This window comes from Natrix helvetica, assembly GCF_964273705.1.
Source record: "Natrix helvetica genome assembly, chromosome: 2".
Lineage (NCBI taxonomy): Eukaryota > Metazoa > Chordata > Lepidosauria > Squamata > Natricidae > Natrix > Natrix helvetica.
The window spans coordinates 93,307,184-93,320,532 of record NC_138552.1 but is presented as its reverse complement, the minus strand read 5'-3'; the positions used below and the strand labels follow the sequence as shown (position 1 = coordinate 93,320,532).

The following is a 13,349-nucleotide window of genomic DNA, read 5'->3' as shown; positions in this document are numbered from 1 at the left end:
ATGGAGGCAATCCATTACCGTAAAACATGGCAAGGTTTTTAGACCGATGTGTCTTTGGCAAAATAGAATCCAAACCGGAAAGTTGGATTAATAACTCATTATTTATGCATAAGTAAAAAAAGGTCTTTGTGGATACAAGGTGGGAAGCCCCTTAAAAGGGAAACAATCATTTTATACCCAGTTCAAACATATTTCTGTTCTTCAATTGGCTTGATAACTTCATTTGAGTCATCAAGCATCTAGTAAGCATGTTCAGTGGCTGTATATGTACCATGGAACAGTTCACAGAATCCCTTGATAATTTTAGCATGATCTTGTTCATGCCTAATTGCATATACAGGAGGGGTGTTTGTCACATTACAATGAATTTTTAGGTTAGTCAAGTTCGGCTTTTTGCATAGGCTTTGCATCTGGCTGGTCTGAACCAGTTTTTATCAAAATCTATATCCCACAAGGGAAATTTGCATACTACTAGAAACATTAATCAAAAGTGTCCATGGAGATTCTCAGTCATCCAGGTCATGGTTGTCCCAAAGGTGCTTTTTCAAGAGGCAACTGGATCCAAGAAGCTTCTTCAGCTCTGACTGGATGGTATATAAACAGGAGTATAAATCCTTCCATTCCCCACCATCCAGTCAGAGCTGAAGAAGCTTCTGGAATCCAGTTGCCTCTTGAAACAAAATCACCTTTGGGATTAATCAAAAGTGCTCCTTGTTACTGAAAACTATTACTCAAAGAAGGCCCCTTTGCCTGCTCCCATCATTCCCCCCTCTGATGCTAAAGAGTGAAAGTAAGCGAGATCCTTTGGCCTCAAATCAGACCACAAGACTAGCAGAGGACAAGAAGCCTGACCGAGCAGCGCGCAAATACTCTTGCCCCATTGACATTTTTCCTCCATCTCTTTCAGATGGTGATGGAGACACTGCCCAGTCACTCAGTCCCATCTTTCATTCTCTCCTGTTCTATGCTCGCTGTCTACAACCTGAGGTAGCTGCTACCTAACAACAACAAAAAACCTTTGTGCTAGTTCTACAGCTGGGGGTTTGTTTCTTTATAAAGCCAAATTAGGGGAAAAGGTAGCTCCAGTTAGCAGCATTTGTGACCCTCTTCATTTTAAGAACAAATTCGGATGCTCAAGGTCAGCCATAGATATTCCACTGCATGCTGTTCTTCTCTTCAATACTGCATAAACCAGGGGTGTCCAAACTTGGCAACTTTAAGACTTGTGGACTTCAACTCCCAGAATTCCCCAGCCAGCTGGCTGGGGAATTCTGGGAGTTGAAGTCCACAAGTCTTAAAGTTGCCAAGTTTGGACACCCCTGGCATAAACTATCTCTCTCCCCACCACCTTGGTTTCTTCTTGGCCTCCCATTTCTATCAGTATTCTCTAAACTCTCAATCTTTGCTCTGCTAACAAATATAAGGACTTGTTTTGTTGATTCTGCCACTAACTGGTTGACAACACTCAGATATTTTCACCTTCATTTTTTTTACTTGTACATTAATTGTTACGCTGTCCTTTCTTTCTGATGACAAACGTTATACTTAAGAGCGGAGGTGCCACAGTGGCTAGAGTGCAGTACTGCAGGCTACTTCATCTGACTGCTAGCTGCAGTTCGGCAGTTCAAATTTCACCAGGCTCAAGGTTGACTCAGCCTTCCATCCTTCCGAGGTGGATAAAATGAGGACCCAGATTGTTGGGGGCAATAAGCTGACTCTGTAAACCGCTTAGAGAGGGCTGTAAAAGCACAATGAAGCGGTATACAATTCTAAGTCCTATTGCAATTAAAATGCATTAAATTAAAGTCATTGATAGTTGGCCAGTAAAAAGAACCTGCTTTTAGTTCTCCTTTATAAACCAGAAGTCTTAGAATGATTTCACTGCTTTCTTTTATATCCCGATCTAGCTCTTGCTCTACAGACATAGACACACAAACACACATGGCGGGAGGTTGCCTATTTCTATTAAATAAGGCATCCAGGCCCTGTTTTCCATTGCATAATCTATGCCTTCTCTCTTTATTTTACCAGCAAAATGAAGCCCCCGCTTGCTTCTGATCTAGAAACAGGTATTTTGCGACTAGCTCTTCACGGTATATTCAGCATGGAAACGCAAACAACCGAACCTCATAGTGTGGTAAATTGGGATGAAATTTTGCTGGTCTGGGGGCAAATATGCTGTGCTTTTTAAACTCATGTCATCGAGTGATCTCCCATGCTGAGGACTGGGCTATAGAAATGTATGTCCCAGAAATCAGTAAGGGAGGAGTAGATGCCATCTTCTTTTTCCTAAATTCACATAATATAATTCACGTTATTATGACAAATTCGCATAACTTATATTCAGATGTGTGCACTGGTGTGTATGCATAAGACACACAAAGCAATGGATAACAATACTTTGTGTATCTAATGAAATGGAGATGCATAAATCCATAAGGACTTGTGCCATAATAAATTTACTCCTCTTTAGATAGCTGGTTTGTAATGAAGTTAGAGAATTCCATCCTGGGAGATCAGCCTGCAGAATTTTCTTCCTTTACAGGCGCTGTACAGATCATCCTTTGATACCCTGGACATGATGCTGAAAGGCCTGCTGTCTGAGGCACCTACCATCAGCCATCTCCTATTTATATTAGAGGTGAGAGGCTAAAGAGACAACGGTGGTGGGGTTCTCTTGAGGTTAGTATGAGTGGGAGAAGTTGAAATGGAACTTAATATATCTTAACACATACAACCTGAAGCCTCTAGGTGGTCTCCAAGTTTCCCCAAATTTCTTCAATGACCGCTAGAGATTTAAAGTGGTAGGTCAACATTTCCAATACCTTGTTTCAGAGCTGCAAACAAATTCTCAGGAATGAAAAAGATGCCTCAAGGCTTTTCACCCCATAAACCCTCAACAATCCCACTCCTTATTTTGGGTTGTTTTTTCCCCCTACTTCAAAGGTTTCGATTGTCCCATCTTTGAATTTTGATTCTGTCACTGTTGACATCATAACATCACTGGCCTAATCTCAAGCAGTCAGTACTCAGGAGCAAAAATATTTTTTTACAAAAAAATGTTCAAGTTCAAGAAATGGAGCAACAAGGGCCAAGACTCTTGAGTTGCCATAGATCAGAGATGGTATTCTATTTTCTTCACTACCAGTTCATTACCACTACTCGTTTCGCTTGCACGCAACACATCTGGGCATGTGCAGAAGCTCCTTGATGACATCAGGGTGGGTGGGTGGGTGGGTGGAGCATCACGCCCCCGCCACTACCAGTTCTCCTGAACTGGTGCAAACTGGCATCATACCACCTCTGCCATAGATATCAATAAAAGTTGGATATTATCTGGATGGAGATACGATAGGCCAGTCTTTTTCTGACTTCCTATTTCCTTCCACAGCACATCAATTTCTGGATTCGTTCACAAGACCCTCAAGAGAGGTTCAGAGCCATTAATTGCAGCATCTCCTTGCTTCGCCATGTGAATCAGCAATCAAATTTTGAGGTAGGTGATGATTTGGACTTTGAGATACTAAGCATATTGAAAGAATGCACCAATCACCCTTGTCCCGTTTATAAAACTTTGATCCTAACTAAACTTAAAACTTAGAGAGAACCTACTTTCTGAGGAGAAAAAAAAAAACCAACCGTATTTTGGGGAGTATAAGACGCACCCAGGTTTTCACCCTCTTTTTTGGGGGGGGGAGTGCGTTTTATACTCTGAAAAATACGGTAGTTTTCCCGTTGATTACGGGTGGGAAAAGAAGAACCTCAAGTTGGAAGGCAATTTTTCTATGGCATTAAGTGATCGTATCAGTTGGGAGTTTTAAGAGTTGAAATTCCACCCTTATGAGCACCACCTGTTTGAGAGAAGCTATCCTATGTAATGTTGTAGTCTTCCATGAAGATTATAACTGAGGATAGACCATATTTTTTTAAAATCTATTTCTCCACTGGATGCTGATATTCCCAACTGAATAATTTTTCATTATTATTGGAGGCATGCCTAATACTCCTGTCCCCTCTTTTCTCCACAGCAACCTCATGAAGTGAATTAGGCTGAGAGTGAGTGTCCAAAGTCACCAGTTGGCTTTCATGCCTAAGGCAGGACTAGAACTCACAGTCTCTTGGTTTCTAAGCCAACACCTATACTATACCAATCTGATTCTCTTCCTTAAACTAGATATCTCTTTCAGGCTGAACAGTAAATTGTTTTGCTCTGCCACTCTTGAAGGGAATCAGTGTTTTCAGTCGGATTTGCATAATCATGCATAAGTGCAGTGAAAGCTTGCAAGATGTCAGTGCTATTGCACAAGATCTTGGGAGTTTTCACTTTCTTGTAAGTGATGGGATAGGGTGAATTTCTGAATTTCTATTTAGGTCTTACTACGCTGTCAGTGTGAAAAATGGTCATGTTACTTTTTTCAGTACCATACAGAGGTGTATTTCTGCCGGTACACCCCAAATCGGGCGAACCGATAGTGGTGGCGACAAGAGGCTCCGCCCACCCACGTCACACAAGCGAACCAGTAGTAAAATAAACTGAAACCCACCACTGATATTGTAGTAAGTCTGAAAATTCACTAAGTGAACTGTTGTAAGTTGAGGGCTACCTGTTCAATATCTAAAGCCTATTTAAATCTTACACCCATCACCCCCTCCAAAATACAGTATCCTTTTGGATAGTTTCTCATTCCAGAAATCAGGAGATTACTTCATACTGATGCAGAGGTCCTTCCTTATCTGCCGATCACTTAAAGGAGAGATTTTTTTAAAAATGAAAAGCTAACACAAAACATAAAAAGAAGATTCCTTCTCTTTTCCTTCCTTCCTTCCTTCCTTCCTTCCTTCCTTCCTTCCTTCCTTCCTTCCTTCCTAGAAATCTGGAGAACTACCTGGTTTGGGACACCAGGTAGCACAATTTGCAGTTTGTATCACAGATTCAGTGGAAGAGGTGAGCTACCAAGCCAGAGATGCCATTAACTGCCTTTACCGGCTCCTCCTGAATCATATGGGTAAGTGAAGCCTGCTTAGGAGAGAATGGGTCATCCCCGAGAGCTCCTGTTTATCTTCTTAGAGAGCAGAAGCTCTCAAACTGGGAGCGAGGAGCATGAAAAAACTTTCAGAAGGGGAGTGAAGGTGTGAAACTTTTAAAGAAATCACAGGATTAAAAAAAAAAACCACCAAACTATACTATGAAGATCTAATGGACTAGAAAAAATCATTGGAGGTGTGGGGGATGATGAAAAGGAAGAGGAAAAGGGACTACCAATCTTGATGAGGTACAGCTGGAAGACTGAGACTGAGGCAGGGCTGATAGGAAGACACATAGCAGACCACAGGGAAGATAGTGGTGGAAGATCGCCTATTGTTTTGCACCTTCAAAACAGTGGATGGATTTAGCAGATATCCTGAAAAGGGAGGCAAGGGGAGGTATAATGATGGAAAATTTGGGAATCACAGTGGTGAGTGAAGCTAGGAATTCTACTCCAGCAAGGGCCACAATCTGACTGTCCCTATTTCAGAGCGTTTTTCAAAGTGTGGTTTTAGATATTGCAGGAGTAGCTATGGATCATCTGAACTCTACTGGCCAAATCTTTCTTTATTCTATGTGAGGAGAGAGGACAAGTGTTTTTTATCTCACCACAGCTGCATTCTTAGAAATTCTGCTGCTAATGCTGAAATCCAGTTCATCTGTCACATTTTGTCCTCCTTGGCTGGAGGAGCGAGTGACTCTCATTCTGTTTTTGGATTTATTTGTACAGATTCCACGTCCCTTCAGCACGAAGCATCCTCAACATGTTAGGCCTTACTTTTACATAAATAAGTGTTAGATTGGGTAATGGATAGGCACACACAGGCTTAATGGTAACAACAGCTCCTTATTAAGTACAACAAGTAAGAACAATCCAGTGAAGGTTGAGTCTGACAGCAGCCCTTTTATAGGGAGCTGTCAGACCCTTCGACCAATAGGATTAAACCTCTGTTCCCGCCGGAACAGAGGACCTTGGTGGAAACCACTGTAGTTAGAACAAGTATCTAACAATAAGAAATAGGATATATTCCCCTCAACCCTCTTGCAGAATTGTTTCTCAAGTCTGGCTTCATATTACAGCCAGAATTAGATGGAAATGTTTCAGAGAAGGTCCCCTCAGAAGAAAAATTCAGCTTAAAGTCTATGCTTGATACAAATAGGTCCAGACAGCTAGCCAGCTGTACAATTGCAAAGGCTCATCATGCAGGGTGGAATGGGAATTAGGCCTCTGTTGTCTCCTTTTTAGGATTCAGCACAACGGAGGCCATAGAGTTATGGTGCCAGGAAACAGAAGATAAGAAGATGCTGGCTTACCTTGATGCCTGCAGGGTGGGTGAGGTAAGACCCACTTTTGGGGGGGATGTGAAATAGGCCAATAGGCCAAGGAGGATCATACACATCCTTCGTATCATGGGTCACCAACCTTGGCAACTTTAAGACTTGAGGACTTCAACTCCCAGAGTTCCTCAGCCAGCAAAGCTGGCTGAGGAATTCTGGGAGTTGAAGTCCACAAGTCTTAAAGTTGCCAGGGTTAGAGACCCCTGCTTTGTATAACAGCAACCCTGCTACTCATTACATCTAGTCTTTGACTTACAACAGTGACCATTCCAAGTCAGAACAGCACTGAACAAAGTGACTTATGATCATTTTTCACAATTAACCACATTTGTAGCTTCCCCATGATCATGTGATTAAAAATGCAGATGCTTGGCAACTGGTTCATACTTATGATCGTTGCTGTGTCCCAAGGTCATGTGATCTCCCTTTTGGAAACTTTGGACAAGCAAAGTCAATGAGGAAGCCAGATTCCTTTTAACAACCCGGTTACTAACATATTAACTGCAGTGATTCACTTAGCTACTGTGGCAAGAAAGGTGGCAAAATGGGGCAAAACTCACTTAATAAATATTTCACTTAACAACAGAAATGTTGGCCTCAATTGTGGCTGTAAGTCAAGGACTGCCTGTAGTCTGGTTTATATAGGTCAACCTTGAGCCAGTGTTGTCGTACCATCTCCTTGTATTCCTAATCTGTCCTTTATGGTATTGCTTTTGATAGATTGACTATTTTTTACTTTTATGAAAAGTCTATAGGGGTCTTCTCAACAACATATTGTGAGAAGCAGCCTAAAGAAGCGTGGTATCCCCCCCAAAAAAATATCTTGCAATGAACTAACGTGCCTTATGTAGTAGTAGATGCCTAACTTTCATAAGGCACGTTAGTTCATTGCAAGTATTGGGGTGGGGGATGCCATGCTTCTAGGTTACCGATCAGGGCATTGCCTTTTTTGAAAAGCATGCATGTTAACTACAGGGAAAAAGCCATCTTGGATAGCAGCAGGGATGCCATTTAGCCCCAACTATTGCCTGCTCAGTCCATCTCCCAAAGCACATATTATATCTAATGATAGGGCTAATCCTGGTGAAACATGGACGCATCAATGAAAATGTCTTTTTACTGTTTGGTAATAGGAATGGACCATTTTGACATATTTATTAAGTGAAGCCACCATCAATGACAGCAACTTCTACATCCTCAGAAATATGAAAGGAATTATAGTTTGGTTTGAACTGGTGATATTGAAAGTTATCACTTAGGGAAAAGAAACTCACTTCCTTGAGTTCCAGAAATTGTATTTTCCCTTTCTGAACACAAGATGCCCAGCATCAGCTTAAATATATATATACACCGGTATTTCCATCATCCAAATAGAGAGGTTTCAGAAAGAATAATGAGGAAAAAAATACGACAACTTCCTCCTATCTTCAAGTCTCTTCTCAACTATAATACTTACCAAGAACACATTTTATTTATTTATTTGTATCCCACCTTTATTATTTTTACAAACAAGCCAAGGTGATGAATATATCCACACTATTTACCCCACAACCACCACCACGTGAGGTGGGTTGGGCTGAGAAAGAGTGACTGACCCAGCTGGCTTTCATGGCTAAGGCAGGACTTGAACTCGTCTTCTGCTTTCTAGCCTGGTGTTTGAACCACTAGACAAAACTGGCAATATATGTCCAGATTTGGGGATATCAGCTGACTGAAAAATTTTGTTTTATAGAGGAAAAAATGGCAAATATTTTCAGGTGGTTGGGAAAAAAAAGTTTAAAAAGTTCTCTGTTTGGTTTTAGTTTTAATTTTAAGTTACGTGGAAGAGAAGTGGGCATCACAATTAACTCTAGATGCTAAAATATCATTGTTAAATAATTAAAGTTTTTAAATCATGTTATGGCCCACCCATTTGTACTGCAACCCCCAAACCTATGGCACTTGGACATACCAGTTCTAAGTAGTTTGTATTGTTTTAAATTGCCATTATAGCTTTTTAAAACAAACCCATTGAATAACATTCCTACCATGCTTGGATAGTAACATGACCACATGTTGGTTCCAGATATTCAAGAACATCTTCACAGAGGATCAGAAGAGAGCTTTTCTGCAGGCCTCCTTGCTGGCCATGTATGATCCCTTGATGAGGATAAGTCAGGCTGGAATCCTTCTAGTCTATTCCCTCTTGGGGAAGACAGAAGAATTAATGCGGGAATCGGTAAGCTATTTGATTTGATTTATATGCGAGGAAATCACAGGGCCACATTCCTCACCCCAGTACAAATAGGAATCGCATGAAATCCCTCCTGGTGGAATGGAAAAGGATGATGAGAGTCTAATGCAGAAGTCAAATAGTAGCATTGCAAATAGTTTGTGTTCCATCAGCACCATTCCCCTAAGATGTCTGAGGCATGTAAGGTAAAGGTAAAGGTTCCCCTCACACATATGTGGCAGTCATTCCCGACTCTAGAGGGCAGTGCTCATCTCCATTTCTAAGCCGAAGAGCCAGCACTGTCTGAAGACATCTCCGTGGTCATGTGGCCAGCATGACTAAATGCCAAAGGCACACGGAACACTGTTACCCTCCCACCAAGGGTGGTCCCTATTTTTCTACTTGCATTTTTTACATGCTTTCGAACTGCAGAAGCTGGGACAAGTAACGGGAGCTCACTCTGTTACACAGCGCTAGGGATTCGAACTGCTGAACTGCTGACCTTTCTGCTCAACAAGCTCAGTGTCTTAGCAGCTGAGCCCTTGAGGCACGTACTTCAGGCCAATAAAATAACCAAATCTATCTACATAAGGGCAGTATATTCAGTAGCAGTGACGGTGAGGGTTATGGCTGGTGAGGCACTGACACAGTGGTGGGTTTCAAAATTTTTTAGACTTGTGGACTTCAACTCCCAGAATTCCACAGCCAGGCATGCTCAGTTCCGATTTAAAGCGACAGCATTTGTTTTTCTCTTTTGCAAAAGAAGTTTCCTTCTTTCTTTCTTTTTCTTCTCCCTTCCCCTCCTTCCTCCCTCTCTCCCTCCCCCCTCTCTCAAACACACACACACACAGAGAAGTTGGATTGAACTATCTCTCCTACCCCCTTCCCTCTCTCTCACTCACTCTCTCTCAAACAAACACATATATACACACACACAAACACAAAGTTGGATTGGAGGGAAGAGCACCAGCGAGGAGACCACAGGAGGAGGCAAGAAGCCAGTCGAAGAGCCATACTGGAGCACACACACTTTCCCCCAACCACGGAAGGATCCAGCCCAGCTTCACTGATTACAGGTTTGAAAAGGCAACGTGGCTCTGCCTGCAATCAAACTACACCCCAGGGAGAGCACAAGCGAACCAGAGTCCTTCCCTCCAGCCTTTGCCCAAAGCCCCGCACCAGGAGGTTGAAGTTTGAATTCCTCCCCCTCCCTCCGACCCATACGTACCTTTTCCAGCTGTTTCAGAGAGGATTTCAACTCTGCTCTTGCCTCGGGTCCTCTGAAGAAGCCCGCCCAAACGAGCGCCGTCTACTATGAGGCAGGAGAACTGTGTGCCTCACCTACATCAGGAATTTTTAGGCTTTTAACCCTTGCTTAACTCTGCTCAAATGATCATAAAACGCCTAAAGTCAGACTAGATGAGGCATACAGTTCTCCTGCCTCATAGTAGAGGGTGTTTTTTTAGAAGCTTTTTTAAACAGTTAAGCAGAATCATCCACAGTGAGGCAGCAACTAGCTCAGCCTGACCTCAGCTCTCGCCTTTTTCCTTTTACATTTTTTTTCTTTTCATGATGACAGTGGTGAGGCTGTGCCTCCCCTGCCTCACCTGACTGCACATCACTGTTCAGTAGGCCAAACAAAGGGCAACAAAACAGCACACAACTTTTTGAATTATCCAGAATTCTTAATCAGGTGGAAAACTGAATAAAGGGAAGGAAAGGACTGTTGGTTGATAATGAAACTAGACAGGCTTTCCATCCCATAAGGAGAGGCAACCTGATGCATTCCTGATAATGTTGTGCCATACTACAGTTCTTATTAGTCAGCATGGCCAGAGGTCAAGGATAAAAAGTGTTGCAACATAAAACTAGAAAACTTATTTTTAAGGAACTTGTGAGAGGAAACCACGAGAGGTCTGTTTCTGCCAATATAGAAATTGCCCCACAACGTCTGATTCTTTGTTTTGGGTTGGGCTTTCGCTCACTGCATCTCCAGGCAGAAGACGTGGAGAAGGAGATCTACATGCAACTTCACAAGCTTCGGATTCTCCGAGTGGTGCCTGAAGCATTGCAAAACTTTCTCCCAAATTAAGGTAAGGCTGTTGGTCAAGTGGCAGGGCTACGGCATAAGCTTTTCAAGCAAAAGAAGACCCCACCACAGTCAGACAGGAAAGGTCTGGATTGACTCCTCTTTATTGGTACATTAAATGACATCATAGTGCACTCAGTTTAAAGGATTTTGACTCAGAAAACTTCCACATTCCATTCCATAACTATCTTATTTTATTACTTATCTTATTAACAGAGTGCTGCTGTTACTGTAAAACAGTGGTCCCCAACCATTTCAGCTTGGCAGCCCAGCCTGATGCGGGGAGGGCATGTGAATGGCAGGCGCACACACGTGTGCAGAGCTCCATTTGTGCGAGCGGCATGCAAGTGCCCTTTAGTCATATTAAGAGAGCTTTGCACACAAATGGAGGGTGCTTGCACTCACGGGGGAAGCTCTGCGAGTGGAACTTTGCACACGGGCTTGTCCATTTAGTGGGCCACCGCCTGGGGGTTGGGGCCCCTACTTTAAAATATCCAAAATTGAGGTGGGGGCAATTGAGTTGTCTGCCACAAAGTCATAGTACAAAAATTGGTTAATGAGCATACATCATAAAAGATAAATTCCTTTTATTTGTTCTCAACCATCACGTCTATAATTTCTGCAGGTAAATCTGTAGTTGAGGTCTTGACTCTCAAGAAAAGCAAGCAATTCACACCAGTTTTATTTTTTATTTATTTATTTATTTATTATTATTTATTTATTATTTATTTATTATTTATTTATTATTTATTTATTTATTTATTTATTTATTTATTTATTTATTTATTTATTTATTTATTTATTTATTATTTGTTATTTGTTATTTATTTATTTATGCATGCATGCATGCATGCTGGGTAGAAAGTGCCTTCAAAGGAGTAGGATCTATGGACCAGTAATGATATGTAACTATCATTTCTGTTTCTTTGGTCAAATCTTAAAAGATTTAAAAACCTCAGTAATTTGTAAATATATATACGTATGTTGTATTTGTGCTGATAAATAAATAAAGGGAGACTTTTATTTATAAAGGGAACATATATATGTTTTCGTAGATTTTCATGGGTGTAGGTATGCTGGTTTTGTTGTATTCAGGTCTTTTCCCGTGTAGGATTGAGATTGTCTTGACAACGTTTTGGCAAGATCTCACTTGCCATCTTCAGGCTTGGGCTTAAAATGCGATCGGAGCTGCCGTCTTTCTGTAAATCTTGGTGGGAGGGGATGGGGTGCTGGTAGGGGGGAGGGGGAGGAGGGAGGGGGGAGGAGGGAGGGGGGAGGGGGGAGGAGGGAGGGGGGAGGAGGGAGGAGGAGGGAGGAGGAGGAGGAGGAGGAGGGACGAGGAGGAGGAAGGAGTAGGAGGAGGAGGAGAAACAACCGATGGTGATGAATAAGCTACAGCTCATCTCCTTCTTCCTTCTCCAATGCTTCATTTCCAAACGTTTAAAAAATCAATTCCTATACTAATCAGAAATTTTAGCAACTGTAGTGTCAAAATATTGTGCTGCAGCCTGGACAAAGCTGATATTCAATTATTAATCCTCGGAAAGGACATGATCATTTGTTCATTTTACCAATAAGATAAAAGCAGTTCTTTCTGATAAGAGTCTACACAGTTTCTTCTAAATGCTGCCTTTATATTTAACATCCATGCAGTAATGTTTCCTTGTATAATTTATCTAATCTGAATAAATTCCCCTTCTTTTTTTTAAATCCAGGTGCCATACTCCTGAGGACTGAAAGAATGAAACACTTAAGAAAGGAGGACAAGAATAGCGGGAGAGAAAGATTTTCAGTCTGTTTTCAACTGTTCCCTGTTGTGGTTTAACTTGTTTCCTCCTCCTATCCCTAATAGTGAGAAGCCATTTTTTTTTCTCCCTAGGAACCTTGAAGAACCTAGAGATTGTTTCCACCCAGAACTAATTTTGTGCTGGATCACAGAGTAGCATTCAATATAACTGGCACTTAAAAGCACCAGGCAGCATATGCCTAGGTATGGTGTCACCAGGGGAGCAGTGAATGATACACACTATAATGGTGCATCGTTCAGTGACTCCAAGGGCCACAGCCAAATTTCTTTGTATTATTATTATTACTATTTCATTAAGCAAGCAAGGTGATTTCTGATTAAATTACTGTATATATTTTTGTGAAGGTTTATGCTTATGTGAGATCTTACCCTTATTTATTTCTTACCCTTACTTTTGAACCAACTCCTGGAGGCAAAGATTCCAGGGTTGGTGGCATTTCATAAATCCTTTTTACTTTTAGATTGAGAAGGCATTACAAGGATGCAGTCACCCAGAAAGAGGTCATAAAAAGAACAATGTGATTATTACATTACCAGCCAGCTGCAAAAATACAGAACTTCTTTCCTCTGCTGTTCTATTTAAATTGTTCTCGTTTCTGTTACCCTTGGCATATATTAATATGAGCAAAGGAATTTCTGCAAACAGCTTCTGGCTGTTGTAAATATTTATAGTCTGCAGTATTTGCCCATCGGCCATCGCCCATAATCAACTGCCCATAGATTACTTTGCAGTCTTAATTGAAAATTAAGAGTCACAGAGAGAAATGTAAGGGTTTAAGCTCTCAGCATGACTGATGTTCAGCTTTGTTTTCTGAAAATGATTAGAGGCATCTTCTTTTCAAGGTGTGTGGGAGATGAGGTGGGCCTCACTTTCCTC

The 13,349-nt window shown here is 41.6% G+C and overlaps 1 protein-coding gene across 1 annotated transcript; it reads left to right on the top strand.

The window, feature by feature from the left end:
- Positions 1-953: 953 nt before the first annotated feature.
- LOC309388341 (maestro heat-like repeat-containing protein family member 7) lies at positions 954-12,850 on the top strand. The gene is made up of 9 exons (XM_081945565.1): positions 954-987; positions 2,032-2,137; positions 2,546-2,641; positions 3,392-3,496; positions 4,871-5,006; positions 6,273-6,364; positions 8,430-8,582; positions 10,573-10,669; positions 12,381-12,850. Exons 1-8 carry the CDS (start codon positions 965-967, stop codon positions 10,666-10,668), a joined length of 807 nt encoding a protein of 268 aa, XP_081801691.1. The 5' UTR covers positions 954-964; the 3' UTR covers position 10,669; positions 12,381-12,850.
- The last annotated feature ends 499 nt before the right edge of the window (positions 12,851-13,349 follow it).

Bases quoted from the DNA above. Each gene is read 5' to 3' on its own strand.
- LOC309388341 (XM_081945565.1), top strand. From the start codon at position 965: ATGCTCGCTGTCTACAACCTGAG. The intron at 3,497-4,870 runs GTAGGTGATGAT...CTTCCTTCCTAG, and splicing joins ATCAGCAATCAAATTTTGAG to AAATCTGGAGAACTACCTGG. The intron at 8,583-10,572 runs GTAAGCTATTTG...CTGCATCTCCAG, and splicing joins AAGAATTAATGCGGGAATCG to GCAGAAGACGTGGAGAAGGA.